This window comes from Lontra canadensis, unplaced genomic scaffold (assembly GCF_010015895.1).
Source record: "Lontra canadensis isolate GAN:19392208 unplaced genomic scaffold, GSC_riverotter_1.0 scaffold49, whole genome shotgun sequence".
NCBI classification, from domain to species: domain Eukaryota; kingdom Metazoa; phylum Chordata; class Mammalia; order Carnivora; family Mustelidae; genus Lontra; species Lontra canadensis.
This window is the reverse complement of record NW_022631043.1, coordinates 1,382,343-1,404,247: the sequence shown is the minus strand read 5'-3', so window position 1 is coordinate 1,404,247 and position 21,905 is coordinate 1,382,343. Positions and strand designations below refer to the sequence as shown.

General features: G+C 48.7%; 1 protein-coding gene across 4 annotated transcripts in view; it reads right to left on the bottom strand.

The window, feature by feature from the left end:
• PTK2 (protein tyrosine kinase 2) overlaps nt 1-21,905 on the bottom strand; it is a 222,223-nt gene that overhangs the window by 154,395 nt on the left and 45,923 nt on the right. For 2 of the 4 annotated variants that reach the window (XM_032873471.1, XM_032873467.1), the window contains one exon: nt 9,682-9,908. In XM_032873471.1, the coding sequence (XP_032729362.1) occupies nt 9,682-9,908 (227 nt within the window). Of the gene's footprint in view, nt 1-9,681; nt 9,909-21,905 lie in introns of those variants that run through there. The other 2 variants (XM_032873472.1, XM_032873469.1) reach the window with 2 other exon arrangements.

Here is a 21,905-nt window from a genome sequence, read left to right as displayed (position 1 = left end):
TTTCTTAGGAATCTTTTTTTCTCAAATAGTATTTTTACAAACAAGGAAAAGTTTTGAAAAAACATAAAATGAGGCTCTTCCCTTTTCTTTAGTGATAAACAAGGCATGGAAATGTACATTTCTGCAGCTCTACCTCTGCTCCATCCCCAAAACCTGACAAAGCATCCCAGCCACCCTCTGCACGTCACTTGCTGATAACGAGACCCGAGGACAGGGTTCTACTTTCTGAACCCAGGATAACATCCTGTTCTAGACCAGGCTGCAACTTCAGTGTCATTTCTTAGGAAACACACTTAGAAACATACAATGAAGGCCACGCTTCTGGTGATACTGATGACGCAGGAGAAGCTACCTGGTTGGGCCTGCCCCACCTGCTACGTGCTCTCTATGGATTACAGTGCAGCAATCCGAACAGTCCCTAGACCCGGTGCTCCTAACACATGTGCCCTGAGTTCAGAGACGAAGGCGGGAGGGAAGGCTGCCTCGCCAAGATGAAGCTTATCCTGGGACTCGGAAAGGGAAGCAGCAGCCCCGAGTCCTGACCTGTGCCCGCCTAGCTGTGGAAGTCACATATGCACACGGATGTCAATGGGCAGCACACACGGGGCCACACAAGGGAGTCCAACAGTCCGCCTGTGTGCTTACGGGAGGGTGTGCTAATCACAGTCCACTGCACTCTTCTCCATGCTCCAGGCCATTCATAATTTCTAATGACGCTGATATTAATAGGAAAATGACTGCCAAAGGAAATCGTCACTGCTTTGTTTTAAATTAGCAATTAACTGAAGGTATCATACTACTTGTAATATAAGACACGTCTTAAAAAGTCCCCACGCACACTAAGTATTTCCATATTAGGACATGATGCTGTCGATAATAAGGATGTTCCTGTCCCTATTCCTGAGAAAAGAGAAACACACGTACTATATATGCAAAAGCTGTCAAGGACCCAGTGTGTCCATGCCAAAGGCAGCACGTGACACCTGCCCATGGCCAGCCTCCCTTTCAGACTACTGGATCCCAGGAGAAGGCTGTGTATCAAGCATGGGAGAGTGACAGGGAAGGGGAGAAAGCAAGGACAAAGGACTGGGCTGGAGGAGTCACAGGCCACTCCGCAGAGCAGACGAGCTCTCCGTGGGACAGGAAGGATGTGCGCAGCCCACAGAAGTCTGGGTGAAAATGAAGTAGGCGTTAAGTGTCCTTCCTGGCTTTCGGATTCAAGGGCCGGAATTTCTGATGGGGACACCGTGAAGGACGCTGCAGCCAGTGTCTACCCAAGGGCACTCAGCCAAGGGACAGCAGGAGCTGACACCCAGCCCGCCCCGTCTTCATTCCGTGGGCTCGGGGTGGGGGATCTGCCGAGAGGAAGAGACCTCCATTTCTAGCAATTTCCTCAGAGGCGGCTTCTACAGCTTCTCCTTGCCAACAGCACGGATCTCTGAGCTGCACAGGACAGGCACTGGCACCTCTTTCAAATCCCCACAAAAGCGCTTTGTCTTCCTGTCCCAGCTCTGCCAGTGCGCCACCGAGTGCACAGTGACACCACTGCCCTCGCGAAGGCTTGGGTTCAGCGCATCTTCTCTCCACTCCACGGCGGCTCCCTGGCAGCTGGCCGATTCCAGAGCCACCTCGCTCCTGTTAGGGCCGCAGTTCACATCTGTCCCCAACCACCGGTCTCAGGGGGTCTATCCTTTGGGCACAGACCGTTTCTGACCATTGCACGTGCTATGAACAGTCGGGGAGAAATCCCACCTTTCTGGATGCCTTCCCTGAGGACCCCCAGCAAAGGTTATCCTCATGACCCCTCAAGGAATGGGCACGCAGGTGCCCACCTGCAGAGGGGAAGTGTACGGACGCTTAGTCCAGAACTGTGGAGCCCGGGGGAAAAGCAGGCTCCCAAACGGGAGTCTTGTGGGGCAGATACAATTTCAGTCCATTCACTTGCTCACACCACCTGAAGACACCCAGAATGACCTCGGGTTTGGTTCTGTGGAACAAAGAGCTCCCATCCTGCAGGAGCTCCTCATGAAACAAGGCTGTAACATTCACTTTTCACTAAAATATTAACAGCAATTAACACACAGACATTCCCCTTCATTTCCTGTTTTGCTTTTTCATTATGCTTCCATATTGTGTTCTGTCCTACTTCTCTAGAACCCCTCTATATCTCGTTGCTGACTCAGCTCGAGCGGCAGCCAAGATTACGGATATGCAAGGACTTACATATCTGAAGCTCAGTATACACACTGAGTAACGTAAGTAATTTTGAAAACTAAATATTTGGTTCTGTGTAACTGAAAAGTAACTTTGAGAACTAAATATTTAGTACGGAATGCACACTCAAAACAAACCACCCCAACGTTACTACCATATGGAATGTATGCACATATCACACGTTATTACTTCTGGAACACACACGCTTAGAAAAGGACCTCTAGGGAGACAACAGGACAAGGATTTACAATATGCCACTAATGGCACCTGAATTAAATTTAAATTTCTCAACCTGGCTTTGATGTCCCAGGACAATCCCACCCAGAGTATATAAACCTACATTTAGCTACTTTGAAATATCCCTTTACTCATCTATATCATATCCCAGAATTGGGAAATATATAATATTCCTGATTAATTTGGACATGAGATATTCATAGGAAAAGGATTCAGGAATGAAAGACCCTAGCCAGTGTGGGCACCATGCTTCTGTCTTATCAGGAACACAACACACAGCCTCCAGAGCCATTCTCTTCCGAGTGGACAGTTATCTTCTTGTTGGCTTCCTTGCTCTGGGGGAGAGCGGAAGTGAGATGTGTGCGGTACCGCCTCGAACAAGCTTCTAGCTGGTGTCACACACGAGCAGCACTGCTTAAAAACAGATGCACTGGATCAAAGGCGACTTAAAAATGTGGCATTTTGGAAGTATGGCCACCAGGGAAACTACAGCAATGATACTTGGCACATAATGTTCGAGACTGTCCTTCATCTCATGCCAATGCCGGATAAAATCAATCCAAGTGTTTAATCAATGTGATGGACAGCGGGGTGGGGGCGGGGCATTTCATTGTTGTTCTAGTTTACCTTTCCCTGATTATATACTAGTAAGATGACGCTGTAATTTCATTTTTAAAAGTTCTTTTTATGATTCTGCTTGGTTCAACTTGGTCACTTATTTTTCAGACAATACTCTAGAAAGAAATAATGACCTTTCAACTGGTAGAAAGAAATCCTGCAAACTGTCCCTTCACGTCCATTCACTCTTGAATATTACTCACTCATTTGGTGAGTGAACACGTCTGCATCTAGCCTACATACGACGGGTAAGACAGAACCCGCACCCTCCGAAGCCTTAGTCTAGAAGCAGAGAGGTGATGCTGAAAACATACACTAGCACGGCCAGTCTGCAGGGAAGGTGGCAACCAGAGAGCAGGAGACATTTGTTCTGTCTAGCTGTCTTCTCAGGGATTTACAAGGCTCCTTTATCACAAGAGAGATCTGAAACCCCACACGGTGTTGTTAACAGCGCTCATCTCTTTACTTCCTCCCAGGAGCTGCAAGCGCAGTCATCACTCCTGATCTGCTCATTACAATGTCCGGCGGTTCCTGTTCCGTGTCTCTCTTTCAGATGCTCTTCACGGTAAGGAAGCCAGCTGCTATCACTGTCGGTTCGGCACTCGGCCTGAAGTCGGCCCCGAAGTCCTCCGGGACAACGACAAAGTCCTTCTCCTACTGCTGCTCTGACAGATGACCACAAACTTCTGGGCCTAACAGAACACAAACGCGTACTTTTCAGTTCTGTAATATCACAAGTCTGAAATGGGTCTCACTGGGCTAAAATCAAGGTGTTGGCAGGGAAGTGCCGCTTTCTGGAAGCTCTTGGCTAGCCTTCTCCAGCTGCCAGAGGCTCTTCTGTGCATCCACAAAGCCAGCAGCGCTGCGTCCGACCCTTCCTCCGCGGCCCCCTCCCTCTGACCACAGCCAGAAAAGGTCTGCGGCTCCTCATCTCCCCCATCTCAAGGTCATCTTCATCTTGGTCACATCCGCCATGGAAGGTCACGTATGCACCAGTTCTGGATTAGGACGTGGACCTCTTCAGGGGCCATTATCCTGCCTGCCACAATCACCAACTCTGCAGGTCTAACGACAGAGAATTAACTTCCTCATGCTTCTGCAGTCTCATAATCTTCTTAACACTGCTTTGGACTCCATTTTTTTCCCTAAGGTTTTTCTTTCTAGTTTCTTCCTGGGTGACACTCTCCCTCCATTAAAGGAATAATTTAACTAAAATCTCTGTAGTCCTTTCCTGCACCAAAATTATTTGAATACACAGTAATCAGTGTTCGAGTTTTTAAACGCACATTCACCGGCTCCTCAGCAGATAGAAGTTGACATTTGAAAATGGAGACACGCAGAAGGCATCAGCGCTGGCGACCACGGGAGAGACCACGGGGCTGCTGCACACAGAAGCCTCCGGGCAGCCCTCTGCGGCTGAGCTCGGGGAAAACTGCCTGCTGGGTGCCCTCCCCGACAGCCACCAGCCATTGCTCGCACAGCACGGCTCTGTTCACAAAGCTCCCGACATCCACCAACTCACAGAATCGCAAACTGTTCAAGTGTTTGTGCACCCTGATCAGAGAGCTGATTTTAAACTGATCAGAACGTTTCTCTCTACTGTCATTCTTCCCACTACCAGCTCGGTTCCAACAGTCCCAATCCAAACACATTCACCTTTTAGCAAACCACAGGACTGATTTCCTCTCGCAACTTCCCGCAATTCCATCACGTTGCTCTAGAGGTTCAGGACAAGCACGGAAACTTCCGAGTGCACTGCACAGTCAAAAAAGAGCCTCAGGCTCGTTAGTAAACTTGAAGATACTTTGAACGTGCCAACAATACTGTCCAACAACTCAACTGCAACTTAATCTTCAGTGGCATCATATGGTACCTGCCCAGATTTGGTGTCTGGGTACAAATGGATTGTTTCAGACCCTGTGATTTAAGGAAAATAGTAACAAGGTGGGACTGAAGGTCTGACAGAAGTTATCAGTAAGCCCAGGTATGGTTTTCAATAGGTGTTATCTCTATCAGTTCAATTTCTTTTAGGATTATTAGTCTACTACTTGGTACTTCTGCAACCAACGTTCCTAATTTACATTTCTGTCGGAAATACTCCATTTCCTCTAGGATTTCGTGTAGTCACTGCAATGGGGATCTGCCAGGTAGATGCTGTGTGCCTGCGAGGCCCTGCTGAAGATGCTGGGGACATCAGTAGGAGGCAGGAAGGCCCCTGCTGTCACAGAGCTTTCAGTCTAGGGGAAGAAAGCAGAGAATAAAAGAGTAGACAAATCAAGAGACAAGACAATCTCAAGGAGAAATCACCATCAAAATGGGGTGACGGGCAACAGCAAAGATGGAAAAGAGGGAGCCCTCCTGGGCTGGAGGCCAAGGGAGTAGGGGCAGTCACAGAAACTAGCTAAGAATGGGCCACGAGGAGTCCATTCTCATAGGCCACTGAAGGAACCCGGTTTTCCTGAGAGAAATGGGAAGCTGCTGGAAGTTTTGAGCAAATGACTCCAAGACCGGCATGTTGGAGAAACAGCCCAGGAATCAGCAAGTCCAAGGGAGCAAGCCGGAGGAGAGAAGGCTGTGGAATGTGACAGGGAGAGGAGAGTCAGGGGCTTCTGAAGGAGCTGAACGCTCACCCTCCACGAGACAGGAAGCCACAGGAAGGTTCTGAGTGGAGGAGTGACACGCTCTGGCTTTTTCACAGGATCACCTCATTGCTGGACTGTGAACAGACGGAGGTGTCCCCAGGGGACGGTGGGATGTCAGGAGACCAAGTGGCTCAAAGAAGGTGTCACAGCAGGGGTCAGATGACGTGGGTGGATGCTGGGTGCATCTGGGGAACCGTGTGGACACAAACAGCTACTGAATTAGACACGGGGCGTAAGCGAAGGAGGAGCAACAGGTGATTCTAAGTGTCTGAAAGAAGGGAGGCCCTCGATGGACGTACAGACAGTCCTTTCGGAGTCAGAAGCACGGAGACGGACGAGGGGGCAGAGGCAGCTGGGCGGCACAGGTCCCAAGTTCAGAGGGAGACCAGTCAGAACAGGGGACAGGTGTGGAGAAGGCAGAGCTGGAGTAAGCGCTGGTCACAGCCTGAAGAGACCACGGCAGTGGAGGAGAGGTGCGAGGGGGCTGCACGCAGGCCACAGCCTACATCCCTCCAGCACTTCTTTCTGGGCTCACGGGTCTGATCCATTAAGTCTCCTAACTGTTTTCTTAAGGAGAGCCTGTGGTGTTAACGTCCTACACCCTACTTCCCTACAGACACCTTCATTCCACGTCTTCACGAGCAGTCTGTGTGGAAGACTTCTGAGGTGCAAGTTCCTTCCCTGAGCCCTGAGAAGACACTGTCCAGTGTGGTCCTGCATCCAGCACTGAGGATGTAAATGTCACTCTGTTTCCCAAGCAGGGGATTCCTCTGGTAGAATCTGAAGTTTCCTATAACTCTTATTACTCCGAAGTACCACGACCACGTTTCTAGAGGACCGTTCGTATTCAACATAGTCCGGCACGGGTTAACCTTGGTGCTTTGGGGTTGGCCTCAACCTGAGCTCTAGAGCTGCCTGGAGCACGCGGCTGACACGGGGCCAAAGCCACGACCAAGGTAAGTGGTCTCTGCGTCCGTGGGCCGCTGCTTCCTTAGGGCAGGATGCGCGAGCCCGCCAGCACTTGTCGGGAATCGTGACTGGGGGTACGACCTGCACCTGATTCTGGCGGTACCTGGGCAGTCACATGGGTTGAGGCCGATGGCGTAGAGGGAAGGTGCTCCCGTGCCCGTCTCACAGACCCCCACAAGGAGGTTCGGGGCCTCCTCCCACGGCCTCTGAGTGTCCAAGGCCACAGGGCCTGCCCCTGAGACTCTCAGGTCCCTTCACAAAGGAGCCTCTTCTGTTGCTGCCTGGCACACGTTGCCCATAACTGGCGGGGTCCTGGGGATCCTCTCAAGAACCGAACATTGAAATTAACTACATAGGAGTAGCACATACATGTGAAAGGAGCAAAATTACAAGTGCAGCATGAGAAATCAAACCTCTGTAATGAACTACAACAGGAATCCAGATATTTCCTGTTGCAAATAAGCCTCTCAACGCCCCCAGAGGTGGCGGTGCTTCGGAGTCAGGCAGTCTCTCTGATCGCTACTTTCTACAGAGCACCACTGTCTGGCAGAAATAAAAATGCAAGCAAGCTGTATGTTGCTTCAAAATTTCTAAAAAAAAAAAAAAAAGGTAAAAAGAAATGGATGAATTCAATTTTAATAACATTTTATTTAACCTACGATGTCAAGAACGTGGTCTTTTCAACGGGCAATCAAAACAGGAGATATTTTACATTCTTCGTCCACACTACATCTGCAAAACCTTGTGTTTGTACCAAGAAAACAGCAGCTGAGACTAACTACTTCGGGGCACGTGTGCACGTCACTCGGCTACTGGGGTAGGCAGCGCGGCAGTGAGGGTCGGAATGGAATTACCTCGTTGTTGTGGACGACAGTAAACCATCTCTTTGCAGAAACCGGGCGGCCTGGCTTCTTCTCTGCTACCGTCACTACCTGGTCTATTTCTTTCCGCCAAGTGCCCACACTCCCACTCCGAGCTCACCCCTCACCCCATTTCGGCTGCAGGTCACTGGGCCCCAAATGCGGCCATCTTCCTTCCACTGTACTCCCGCCTAACCATGTAGGCGAGTTCCTTTATCCGAATCGTTCCTTGTGTGCTGCTCCCTGGGGACAAAGACGGCATGGACACGTGCTTCGGTCCTATTTTGTTCAGTCGTGCAGATCCATCAATTCACAATTAAAATACTGCACTTCCAAATGTCACCGCATTGAATGGAAGCAGGTCATGAATCACACCCGCTTCCATCACAGGAAAAGCTCTCGTGAACCAATCAATGCCAACTCAGAGTTCTTTGCCTCAAGCTGAAAATCATCAACTGATGGGACTGTTAAATTTCAAACATTCATCAATTACTATGAAATAAAGCCACCCAGGTCTCCGTCACATGGATGTGCTCGTACTGATCTTCATAAAAGTTCAAGAAATACGTTCTCATAACTCAGGCATGTGAATATGGCTTTTTCTTCACAATATAAATGTTTTTCATGTCTGATAAGTTTGTAACATTGGCTACAGGCTCGACATGCGCCCAGTGATCACTGGTTTTCTCCTTGACGTGGATCCTCTTGTGTGCAGTAAATCTGACACCAAAACACCTTTGTCGTGGAGCCTTTCCAAGGTGCATTTTCGGATATAATCAATCTTGAGTATCTGCTAAATGTCTTCTCAAATTCACATCTCTGCAAGGCACCCCTCCTGTACAAATACTCAGAAGTTTATGAAGGCTGATGCAATGTTTTTAACAAACTTCCTCATTCACTGTAACTGAAATTCACAAAGACTAGAACATACGCTAAGAGCCTTCCCATAAACTCTACGTTTGCAAGGTTTGTCTCCAACATAAATCCTCCAATTAACATTAGGACAGAACACTAGCTGCTGGCCTTGCTACCAAGTGATTGTGTTTATAAGGTTAAATGTAAAACAAAACTACAGGAAAATTAGGAAAAGCCACCAACCTTCATAAAAAGTTTGTAACAAGAGACTACTACATTCAACTGCAGCACATGAACAGATGTTAATACATATTTAAGCCTGAAGGAATTATTCACCTTTGAATAATGAATCCGCCTGAACAGCGAGGACTCCAACATTATAGAGATAATGGGAAATTATCCCTTTAATTTGCTAAAAGTACTTCAGGCATATAAGTTAAAGAGAAGCAGATGAATTAACTTCATTATTATGAAAAGAAAGGAGGAACAGACACATCTGTTCATCCTGCACTGGACACTGTCCTCCCTAGAGATGAACATGGGAGTAGGTAGAGGGGAAGGAAGGAGCAGTGGTTCTCTAACACGTGGACAAAGGAAACACTTGCTGAAAACTGATGTCCTCAACTCCGTTTTCTGAAAGCACACTGCTACCCGCTCACCCCGCCGACTCTCAGCAGCCTTGGCTCATCGCGCCTCTCAGCACTCCTGGCCCGCAGGCTACCAGCCACGCGCGACATCACGCAGGCTTCCTCACCCCCAGGCTCGGCGGGGAAGCACACTCTGTCTGCCCTGCAACTAAGGCCACAGGTGTCCCCCTCCCCGCCCCAGCAGACAGGAGGCTGGAGCAGCAGGGACCCTTGACAGCCCCAGAACCTTGGCAAGTGGCTGGTATACGGACCCAGTCGGTTTTTGAAGAACCTATCCTATCTGGGGTCATGCAGATACCTTCAAGATTCCCTTTCTAGAAAATAGTTTATTTCCTAAGTAGTAGAGGTTATTTTAATTACTTTGTTCTCTTCTATGCTAAAGAGCTTTAAAAAAGGGAGAGAGAAAAACATGCATAGCTTTACATGGATAACATATGGTTCAATTATTATTTTCCTAAGAGATTTTACACTTAAAGTTATGGTCAGTCACATGTTACATGAATAAATACGATAAAGCAAAAGGTAACATCACTGTAATACGGGAATACAAATTTTTATCTCTTTTTGGTCTGTGCCATTAACCTACAGGCTTATTTAACCTAAATGTCCATGGCGCCACCTCCAGGAAAATGTACCTACCCGGACGTCCGTCGCATCCCCGTGCCTGATGATACTGGCCCAAGTAGCTGGTTCGCTGCTGTTTTCAAAGTAATGAAAGACTTTCAGCACCCGCTCCATTGCCCCAGGGGACCGCTCCGCGCCGGCACCCAGGTGAGTCTTGGTACTCGAATGCGGTGTGTGGTTCAAGTTTGGGTCAAGGTAAGCGGCCGCCATTATTTTGGCCGACGCTGTGTGTCTGTCATACTCTAGAAGAGAAAGAAAAATGGTCAGTCACCGTATTGGAAATCTATCAAAATGTGGTTAAAATCTATTAAAACGTGGCATGCTGGTCCCTATACTAACAACACTGTTCCATGTTCTTCCCTTCTGGTCACGTCACACGCAGAAGGCGAGCATGAGGAGAGCGGAGACCGGACTGACCGGGACAATCCCTGCTCCCCTGCACCCACGGCGGCACCGAATTCACAGCAGCACCACAAATACTTGTTAAATGTTTCTTAACAAATTAAAAGGTCCTATTTCAGCTCCGTCAAAAGTTCACCATCTATAAACAATATCCCCTCACCGTCCTCCCTTTTAAAATCACAGCCTTTAAATCTGGGGGAAAATCTCACAGGAAAGCCAAGTATGTTCATTTTGCTGCCTCCGTTTGAAAACCTTCACGTGAGCTGCAGCTCTTTCTTCACACAACGAACGCTCAGGGAGTGGCAGGACACATACAAGGCCCTGGAGTCGAAAACCCCGGAGGTAAGGCCAGGCCCTCCCGCCTAGCCAGTCCCTCAGCAGGAGAGTCAGCCCAGTCACGGCTGAAAACAAAACTGAACCAGGAAGCAAAAACTAACCCAAGCGTGTCCGTGTGACAGGAGGACGCCCACCTGAACGTGGGGGTAGCTCAGCCAAGACGAACACTCCCACTGAGAAAACTCAGAAAAGATTAAAAACCAGCCCAATGTTTTCGAGTCCGAGATGTTGTGAGGCAACCAGGACAGCAGGGGACACAGATGGAGACGTAAGAGACACTGAGCAGCTGCCTTTTCCCAAAGGGCATCTGCCAATTCTGGGCCTTTGAGAGCCTGAAGGTCCGAGAAAAGCCACCGATGAGACACAAAGCAGCTGAGCTTTTGGCCATGAGAGATCAAGTGAGAAGCGTGGGGACCCCAGGACTCTGGAGAGCAGGACACATACTCTGCTAGGTGTCCCCTTAAGACCGTCACCAATCCTGGAACCAAGCCCAGAGGGAGCCTCTAGAAGCTGGTGAGGCTGAAGACAGGCAGAAGGGACGAGGAGTCTACCCGGGCCCAGGACATGAGACACAACAGCATGGCCGACAGACTCACTCTAGCCAACAGAAAGCTCTAGGCCCCAGCGCAAGTCCCATCTGCAGGGGAACGCTCGCTGCCTGTGCACGGGAGGCAGTCACTGACACCGGCCACGTGCTGGGTAAAGAGCAGGATGCCATGGGCATCGGGACTGACATTACTAAAGTATATTCTGTGTCTAGCATTAAAGCTGGACAACAACAAAACAACGAGAAAATCCCTAACTGTCTGGAAACCAAGCAACGCATTTCAAGTAACCCATTAGCCAAAAGAAACTCGAAGTATTCTGAATTTAACAATGCAATTAAAAGAAAGATCGGCGCTACATGCAGAGCTGTGATTCCATTAAAATCCACACTTTTTTTTAAAGACTTTATTTTTAAGTAATCTCTGTAGCCATCCTGGGCTTAAATTTACAACCCCAAGATCAAGAGTTGCACACTCCACCTGCTGAGTCAGCCTGCAGTCCCTAAGATCTATACTCCTAAATGCATGTACTAGCAATGAAGATCGGAAATTAGTGATCTAAATATCCACCGTCTCACAGTGCATTTAGCAGTTGAACAAAATCAAGGTTTGCTGGTTTGTTTTGACAAGAATAATGGAACTGATAGACATCTAGCAAGACTAACCAAGGGAAAAAGGTCCGGTGGAAACCAATGCCATCAAGGATGCACCAGAAGAGAGAAGAGGATGTTCATAACGGGAGGTGATGACAGAGTATCAGATACTGACAAGAGAAAGTCACGAACTGTATGTCAATGAACATGAAAGTTGAGATGCGTATACAATTTTTTAAAAAGATTTTATTTATTTATTTAACTGAGAAAGAGAGCACGAAAGCAGGGGGAGCAGCAGAGGGAGAGGGAGGAGCAGGCTACCCACCGAGCGGGGAGCCTGACTTGGGGCTCGATCCCAGAACCCTGGGATCATGACCCAGGCCAAAGGCAGACACCTAACCAACAAAGCCACCCAGGTGCCCTGAGACACACACACAATTCTTTGCAAGGTACAACTTAAGCCATTATAAACTGCTGCTGTATAAAACCAAGACCAGATACATAAAGCCGAAATGGACATCTTCCATTAAAAATGGTCAATCTGTAATTAAAATTGTTCCCACAAAGGAATATCCGAGTTCTTCCAATAATTTAAGGAATAATGATATTAATCTTACAGAAATTCTTCTAATGAACAAATAGGGGACATTTCCCAACTTATCGTATGAGACCAACAAAACAATGATACAAAACCAGACAAGGACAGCACAAGAAAGCGTACAAATCAATCTTTCTTATCAACACGGGTGCAAAAATCTTTTTAAAAAATCAGCAAATTTAATCACACAATATTTTTAAATAACATATTATAACCAAGAGGGGTCCGTCAGAGGAATGCAAAGGCGGTTAAACATTCAAAAAGCGCTCTGTGTTTGCCGCAGCCTTCTTCCTACTGCCAACATGGAAGCCACCAAGATACCCTTCAGCAGGGGAAAGGGTAAGCAAACTGTGGTCCATCCCGGCAAGGAACATTTAGTGCGAAAGAGCAATGAGCTACCAAACCATGAAAAAACTTGGAGGAACTGCAAATGCATGTTACTGAGGGAAGCCGATCACAATCTATGATTCCAACTATACGGCACTGTGAAAGTGGCAAACCCATAGAGACAGTAAAATTTCAGTAGATGCAGAGTTGGGGGGATGGGGTGGGGATGAAAATGTGGAGCACAAGGGATTTTTAGGGCAGTGAAAGAGTACGTATGACGTATCACAATGACACATGTCACTGTACATCTGTCCACACACAGGATGTGCACCCCTAGAGTGAACCGTACAGCAAACCGTGCACTTCGGGTGATCTGGTAGGTCCGCGTATAACGCAAGCACCACTCTGCTGGGAGTGCTGACAACGGTACGGCTGTGCACGTTACCAGATCAGCGGGCAGAGGGGAAATCCCTGTACCTTCCCTCAAGTTTGCTGCAAGCCTAAAACTGCTCTCAAAACAAACAAAAACCGTCTTAATTTTTTTTTAAACCAATCAATACAACCAACCAGATTTCAGAAAGGAGGAGAACCACAGATGTCTTACTATATGCAGAAAAGCATCTGGCCAAGTTTACCAGCCACTCAGGATAAAAACTCTAAGCAAAGTAAAAACAGGAAGCAGCTTCCTTGAACTGAAGGGGGTATTTACATTAAACCTAATTTACACAGCGCTGGGAAGAGCCCCTGCCCGCCTCCGGGAACAGGAGTGAGCCGGTGGGCGCCCGCCACTACCACCGCTGGTCGCCACTGCTCTGGAAGTCTTCCCAGCCAGGTTCCATGGGCGAAAATGAAAGCAAAAGTCAGGGCTGGGAAGGAAGGAAGAAAAGTATCACTATTCCCAGACTGCACAGTTATGTGTGAAGAAAATCTCTGAGAATAACGTACGGGTAAACTGCTAGAATCAAGAATGAATGCGGCAAGGGTGCTGGACGGTCCGATGCAATCAACGACACTTCTGGTCGGCTCCGCACTCCGTCTCGCTCCCCGGGCCGGACAGCGGGCTGCGCACACACAGTGCCAGCTGCGTCCCGACAGGCAACCCTGCGTCCCCAGAGTCGCTCCGAGGAACTGGCACCCCAGCAGTGAAAGTCACTACCCGCAACACCGAGCGTGCCAAGGGATAAGCCAAACCAAAAACATTACCGCAACACGCCTCCACGGCCCGAAGTCCACGCAGAACCCGTCACAGGTCTTCAGGAAGCAGCGGAAACACGTCTCCGCAGAGAGAGCGCTGTCATCAGCTCAGCACCAGAGGCTCCGGCACTCGGCCACGGCCCCAGTCCAGGCAGCCCTGCGCAGGGGGCCTGGGGCTTCCTGCATCGGCAATGCTGACCTCGCTGCTGACTGCCGGAGCCTCAGCTCTCCCTTTACTCAGGAGACAGACACTTTTTCTGCTCTTGAAAGAAGTCCCAAGTCAGGGTGTGAGGAAACCAGGTGCTGACAAACCCTGGAGTTCACTCTGGGCCTCACCCCACGGTCTGATGTAAATGCCCCGCGTAACACAGCACATGTGAGGGAGAGGGGAAAGGAGCATCTTCCAGGGTCCCCTAGATGATCCTCGCTCTGACACACTAAGATCCACCGAGACCTGGCGCCAGCCCTTTAATACCACTGGGCTGTCCGCCAGACAGGAGGGACGCAACAAGGAATGCACACTGACCCGCTCAATTTAAACAACTTCAGACACAAACAAGTTTGGAGAATTTTTAAGGAGTTGGTGATGATCCTAGTTCCAGTAAACCCTTCAACAAACTAGATGGGTGTAAAAACTTTCTCCTTCCAAATGCTCTCCTTTCATACAAGATTTGGGTTTTTCTTCTCACAGAGTCTAACCCGAATATACTAAATTTCCTACGTGGATTTTACTTAACGAAGAGGTCACACTACTTAAATATTTAATGTTATAGTATCAGTATGTGACAGCCTGTATTTTCCCAAAGAAGCTGTAACACTGGTCCTGAACTGTCTCTCCAACAGGTGTAGGCTACGTTCCTTGCCCTCGAGTCGGGGAGGGGGGCACTTCTGACCAGCCTAAGAAACATCCTACACTAGGTATGATAAGGCAAACCAGGTTCCCTTGGTTCCCTTGGTTCTCTTGGGCTACTCGCTCACAAAATCCAACCAACAGGCTCTCCAGAAGCCCAAGAACTGAGCTCCGACAACCGAAGCCTTAGCCGGGCTTCCCGCCAAGAGCCAGCACAGGCTTCTGAGCCACGGGGCAGAGCCATCCTCTGAGGGGGCCCTCTGGCTCCCAGTTGTGACACCCGAGCTCCCACCACACGGAAACAGCTGTCCCTGTCGAGCCCTGTCCAGACTGCAGATCTGAACAAAATAATTCTTGTCACTTTAAGCCACGCAGTGCTGGGATGACTTGCCATGAGCAACAGATAAGCAGTACGGCACGCATTCCAACTGAAGCACGCACTCGTGGCTCTCGCCTCGCACGGGAGTGTGGGGCCCTACGACGACTTGCCAACGTGGTCTGACAGCACTTGCCTCCGTCCTACCCCCACTCCATGACTAAGGGTACGGAGTGAGCATCTTTCCAATGCCTGGCCAAACTGTCCTACTCCCTTCTAAGTTTCGAGTCAGCACCCAGCACTTTATCCCTTGTACGTTCAGTGTCGTAAGCTATCTGCGAAAGCACGTCTGATAACGGACCTTCTCACCTGGTTCACGTCCACCGGAACATCCTCTGTTTTGTCACAAGTCTTTTCGTCACTTGTCAGTAAGTTCGCCTTTATTTACGAAGCTCCTCTGACTACGCAATTATCAAGTCCGGCTCCGCAGCAAAGGCGACCTTCCTAGAGTCGGCTACCTGTTTCTGTGACTCTCAGTCAGAACCCCGCGCGGCGATGTGCACGGTGCAGGAAGTGTCTGTCGCACCGCGCACACACACGCACACACACACTCGCGTGTGCACACTCTCAGCACTCTTCGTTACTTCCTGCCGTGCCGCTGGCATCTCTGTCTGCAGCATCTAGAGCCTGCCCAAACTCCAGCACAGGCCTTAAAAGCTGAAAGAACTCCTGGGTCCACTGGCCAGATTAATGCAACGCAGCCCCCGGTTCCTAGGGCCGCTGCAGGCAAGCCGAGGGCTCCGCGGCCCCGCTCCACGGGAGTTGCCGGCTTCACAGGTGCTCAGCACCTTCCATTCCACCTCCTGGGCGACCCTCTGCTCCTTCAACTCTGCACTCAGTCTTTGTTGCCCAATTCCCTCCTATGACGGTCCATGTTTGTAAGATGTCACAGGGGCTGATTGCTGCCAAACAAGAAGGCACCGCGACTGCACATCTGCTGTCTGTGTATAAACTGAGTCACAGACGCGGGGCAGCACATGCGCAACAGACCGGGACAGAGGTACCGCGACTGGCCACCGGTCACACGTCACATCCGTCATTTCTGTAGTGCTCTGCAGACCGAGGTCGCACCGTACGCAGCGGCTCACAGCTGACCTACGTGTGAACTACGACTGAACCGTGCCGTTGAGGACTGGCTTCACTGAAGCCACAGAAACCGGTATTTGTGCACACTGGAACCACGTGCAGCACGGACTGTCTGTATAACAATTCAACTAATATCTTTATTAAACAGATTGTTTTTTGGACTTCAGACAATATGGCAAATTATGTAAATCATTTACTTTATCTGAGGTACCACTATAAAACTTTTCATGCTGTACTTCTGATGAAAATATTCAACATTAGCCTTTAATATCAACTTTAAGTTGATTTCTAAGGTTGGTAATATTGAGACCGTGAAGGTAACTGTGAATAATCTTTGGAGACGTAAAAAAGTCCTAAGGGAATGAGGCACGGCAAAATATAAGGAGTACAACTGTGCTGAGTCGAGAGCAGTCCTACTTATGTTCAGCCTATCTAAACACACCTGATATTCATAAAACCCATATTGACAAAACGATGTTGAGATGAGCAGGTTTTAAGTCTAAAGTTACGTGTGTTAAGTGTGTAACTTGTGTGTTTTTGTTTCTGTTTTAAAGACTTTATGTAGTTATCTGACAGAACAAGAGCACAGTGTGGGGAAGGGCAGGGGAGAGGGTGAGGCAGACACCCCACCCCTCGACCACCACTACCGAGCCTGATGCGGGGCTCGGTCCAACCCGGAGATCCTGACCTGAACTGAAGGCAGATGCTAAACCAACAGAGCCACCCAGGCGCCCCTCCTTGTGTATATTTAAACTCAGAAACTTAGGGGTGGCTACTGGCCAGCACTGTGATCTGTTCCCTTACCTTATAAAAGGAGTAAAACCTAGAAACAATCAGAAATAATCTTTTCCATATATCCAATTAGCTAAACTCCTAAAACATATGTTAAACAGATTCTGTCTTGGGATCCAGAAGGAAAACTATCTTTTCCCTTCTTCATATTACAGTAACTTCCTATACTGGATATTTCTAACATTGATAAACCCTTGTCATTTTTTTTTAACCCTTCTCATTTTTTGCACTGTAAAAAAGTAACAAAAGTATACAAGTGCCCTGTCAACTTAGAATATTAAAAACAATTTAGGTCTATCCTGTGCTGGACTTCCTAAAATTTTTTAAAGATGTATTTATTTATTTGAGAAAGATGAGGAAGGGGTGGGAGGTGGCAGAAAGAGAGAGAGAGAGAGAGAAAATCTTACGCAGACTCCCTGCTGTGTGGGGAGCCCAACATGGGGTTAGGATGCAGGGCTCACGGCGGGGCTGATCCCACGACCCATGAGACCATGACCCGAGCAGAAAGCAAGAGCTGGACACTCCGCCATCTGAGCCACCCAGGCACCCTGGATTTCTAAACTTCTGGTCACTGTGTTATGGAGTCACCTCTGTGCTCAGTGGCAGCACTGACGGCTCTAACAGGCATACGTCCTCCCATTTAAAGCTTAAAAGTTAAAAATCTTTATCACCAGGAGATAGGCCTTCAAGGTTGTTTATGATTTCAGCATGCTATGGAAACAAAGGGGGTTTTCTCTGTAGACACCTCTAATTAAAAATGGGGAAAGAAATAATGACTTGAGACATGTCTTAAAATCGCACTGAGTAGACCTGAAGCCTGTATGAACACCTGCGAAGGTAAAAGGAGAATCCTGGAGGCCCCAGACACAGCAAGCAGGTCTTGTGTTTCTACTATTTCCGGTACCGTGAAAACAGTAGTCCAGCTGGATTTAACGAATCTATAAGGACTCCAACCAGATAACCCAACTGACCCTACACAAGCAGTAGACAGTAGACACCCTTATCCTATGTTGGTTCAGTCTACCAACCTGTTCAGCGACCGTTCCAGTCCTCTCTGCCCTCCGACTACTGTTTCCTTTCCCTGTCTTTCCAAAACAAGCACACGAGCCAACAGTCTGTCCAACTGCCTATTTGGGTCTCCATCCCTCAAACTTCTAGCAAGGACCCTAGAACTGAAGCTATGAACCCAAATGGTGCTATATTTCACCCCAAAACTAAGAATCACATTTCCCTTTATCTTTTTTTTTTTTTAAAGATTTTATTTATTTGACAGAGAGAGAGATCACAAACAGGCAAGCAGCAGGGTTAGGGTGGGTGGGTGCAGTAGCAGGCTCCCTGCTGAGCAGAGAGCCCGATGAGGGCCTCGATCCCAGGACTCTGAGATCATGACCTGACCCGAACTGAAGGCAGAGGCTTAACCCACTGAGCCAAGCAGGCGCCCCTCCCTTTATCTTTAATACCAGAATATCATTAACTCCAAGACACCTAAACTAGGCTCCAGGCCCCAGTTACTAACCAATGACACTGATATATCCTTGAGTCCCAACAGAGCTCAGGGACTCCGAGGACAGGAGAAAACATGAGCGTGAGGCTCCACAGATGGGGCCAAGGGCCTTCCTCAGAGAGCTCCACAGACACTGCTAGGGATCTACTTCAATTCTCTCAGGGTACCTGTATTCCCCACCCAGACCAATTCAAGCACAGACTAATTGTTAAAAGTCCAGTATCCCATGCAGCGTATGTATATCCTTTCCCAACACAGCCACCCAATCATTCTCTGTGACATCGGATAATCGTCCCCTGCACACCAGGTCCAATCAACTCTCCAGTAACTTGTATTTATTAAGAGTTCCACGTGACATGTTTCTGGGAAGGGTCTGAAAACCGGCAGCTCACCAGTTTGTAGGAGGACCTCTACACGGCTAAGAGCTCCCAATCGAGAGCACGGGGTCATACGATCATACATTACCAGGAGCTACGGCACACGGAACACAGGGGCTCAGCTCTCCAGCAAAAACTCATCGGCTCCCAGTCCTAGACACTATGGTTCTTCTTGACTACTCACTGGAGAGCCAAGGTGGAAACTGTGCAACAGGTATCCTGGGTAAATAATTTAAGAAACGGGAAACGTCTGAGGGATCACCCAAAGGAAAAAAGTCCACTTTGTTATCCAAGACGGGCCAACCTGATCCAAGGGACTTTCCCTCTTGGGCCTTAAGCCAACTAGAAAACCAGCATAGTGAGGCTCCCCCGTTTCTTATGATTGTTCTGCTGGCATCTTCCTCTGTGTTAGGTAGCCAGATATTTATTTATTTATTTATAAAAGATTCTATTTATTCATTTTACAAACAGAGGTCACAAGCAGGCAGAGAGGCAGGCAAAGAGAGAGGAGGAAGCAGGTTCCCCGATGAGCAGGGAGCCCGATACGGGGCTCGATCCCAGGACCCTGAGATCATGACCTGAGCCAAAGGCAGAGGCTTTAACCCACTGAGCCACCCAGGCGCCCCAGTAGCTAGATATGCACTGAGCTAAGATCCAATTAAGGCTAGAGTAACAAAAGGAAATGAAATGGATAAAAAGGGGGTTTGGAGAAACCATGACGAGGAAAATAGGCCAGAGTGACCTAACTAAAGAAGAAGGGCCTCCAAGAGGCCGAGAGCCGAAGTCCCACAACGGACAAGCACGACACACACGCTCCACTGTTTCCGGGAGCGCCCCCAGGTAACTGAAGCTGCCTCCCCAGGCAGCCGTCCAGAGCTCAAAGCCCACTTTGATCAGCTGCAGCCAATCAACCAGACGTCCTACCAAGACCCAATGTAACGACACTGCTTAGTAATTCACCTTCTCTATTGTAACAGAACAGTAACATCTGGTAACACAACTGGATAAACAGACCGGCCCATCACCACAACAGAGCAGAAGAGCGCTCGGCCATAACAAGGAACAGGTCCTGGTACCACAACAGGGAGAAGCCTTGACAGCATTACGGTAAGTAAAAGCCGTCAGACAAAAGGCTGTATGTTGTAGGATCCATTTATACGACAATTCCAAAATAGGCAAATCCAAGGAGACAGAAAGCAGGCATGAGTGTGCCAGAGGCAAGGGGGAGGGGGACGGGGAGGGACTGGCTACAGGTACTGGGTCTCTTTTTGGGGCGACAGAGCTAGACAGCGTTGAGGGTCGTACAACCCTGTGCGTACACTTCACATGGAAAATTTCATGTTATGTGAACATGAATTTTATCTCCATTTTTAAAATTTGTATTTGTTAAGTATAGTTTTTCTATGGCTCCAAAATCTTAAACACCAACGGTGCTTACTGTGGCAAAGACGTGGAGCAGCTGGAGCTTTTATACACAGCCGGCTGGGCTGTGGTTTGATACAAGCTTTGGAAGCAATCTCTGTGGAAGAGCACCGTGACGCACGCCATGAGCAGCCGTTTCACTCTGAAGTACATGCCCAAGAAAGACACAGCCGCGGGGTCACCAAAAGACACAGGGAGTATTCACAGCGGCACCATTCCTATCGTTCAAAACTGGAAACAACCCAACCGTCCATCAACAATCAAATACAAACTGCGGTAGATACTGAAATGGAATACTAAACAGCAATGAAAAATCGGGGCTCCATGCACCGACGCAGATGACTCTCACAGACATTAGGATAAACAGGCAAACTGAGTCATGGCAACAGAAATCAAAATGTTGGCCACCTTCCCGGGGATGCTGACTGAAGGGAGCCATCAGGGAGACTGCTGGGGCTGTTGCCACCGCAAACACAGATACGGAAGGTAGCAGTTAATCCTACACCAGGACACATAGGATGTGTGCAACTTACAGGAGATAGATATATTTCAATTATATACATTTATTTACAAAATGAGAACAAAATTTTTTGCCAGAAGACTCTACACAACAATTAACCAAAAGCAACATGCCAACCCAAACATCCTGGATGAAATTACTTGCCTGAGAAACAGTTACCAACCCAGCAAAGCAGCAAGTCACAGGTGCACATTTTGCAATGGTAACCATTCTTGATTTTTACGTTTCTGCCTCGGTCTCTCTTCTAACCATACATTAACATGCTGTTCTGCAAAACACGGAAAATGAGTGGTGCTTGCAAATACAAAATTACTGTCCATTTACCATCTTCTATGAGAGGACTTCTTTAAGCACCCACGGACATGCATAGGTGCCTATGTATATACTGATGACAGAGATCTTTGAGAATCTGTTGAAAAATATGAACATCTTCAAGAGAAAATGTATACACACTAAAACAGAAAATTCTGTATATGATCGCAAAGTTCATGGATCCTCTAAAACTCATACCTGGACCCCAGCTCTAAGACCAACAGCCCAGCCAAGGGAGGCAAAATGTCTGCCTGTACCAACAAGTAATTAAAATGACCACTTCTGGGGTGACTGCACACGCCAGCAAGGAGAGAGGTCAGCTCGTTAACTCCATCTCCAGCACAACTGTTAGAGGTGGGCGTGCCCGCCTGGTCACAGCGACATCGAAGTCTATGATGAAAGAGACTGTGTGGTCCAAGGACGGAAGTCTCCTCTGTGGCCAGGAGGTGACAGTGTGACACCGGGGGTTTGAAGCCCTTCAGTTAGGACACACTGTACATCTAAACACCAGGGAGCCCCTTTAGCCCCACCTAACAACGTCTTCTGCCCCTGAAACCCTCAGGCCGAGGGGAGCCGTCCACTTACCAGCGTGCACATGAGCACACGCACGCTACCACTGCAGTCCCCACGCTAGGAGCAGCAGCGTGTGTGTGCTGACAGGTGTGGCACATCCTGTCACACACGTTGTAGGAAAGGCCAGAGAATCCTGGTGGGTCCTGCACACCCTGTAACTGGCCTTCCACACAGCTTCCCAGGACGCACTGGCAATGGGAAGGAGAACGCGGGAAGAGATCCTTTTCCTTCTCGTTCAGTGGGTGGCAGCAAAGGGGAGGAAAAGAACTGGGGGACGTGCGGCCGGATGGGGCAGGCGGGCAGCTGGCGGGAGGCTGGACGGGTGTGTCTGTGGCACACAACAGGACCCGGGCCTCCTGGAAGTTGCAGTAGTAAGGACTGTCCCCTTGAAGCCAGGCTGAGGAGGTCATGCCTGGCTCCTAGTCGCATCTG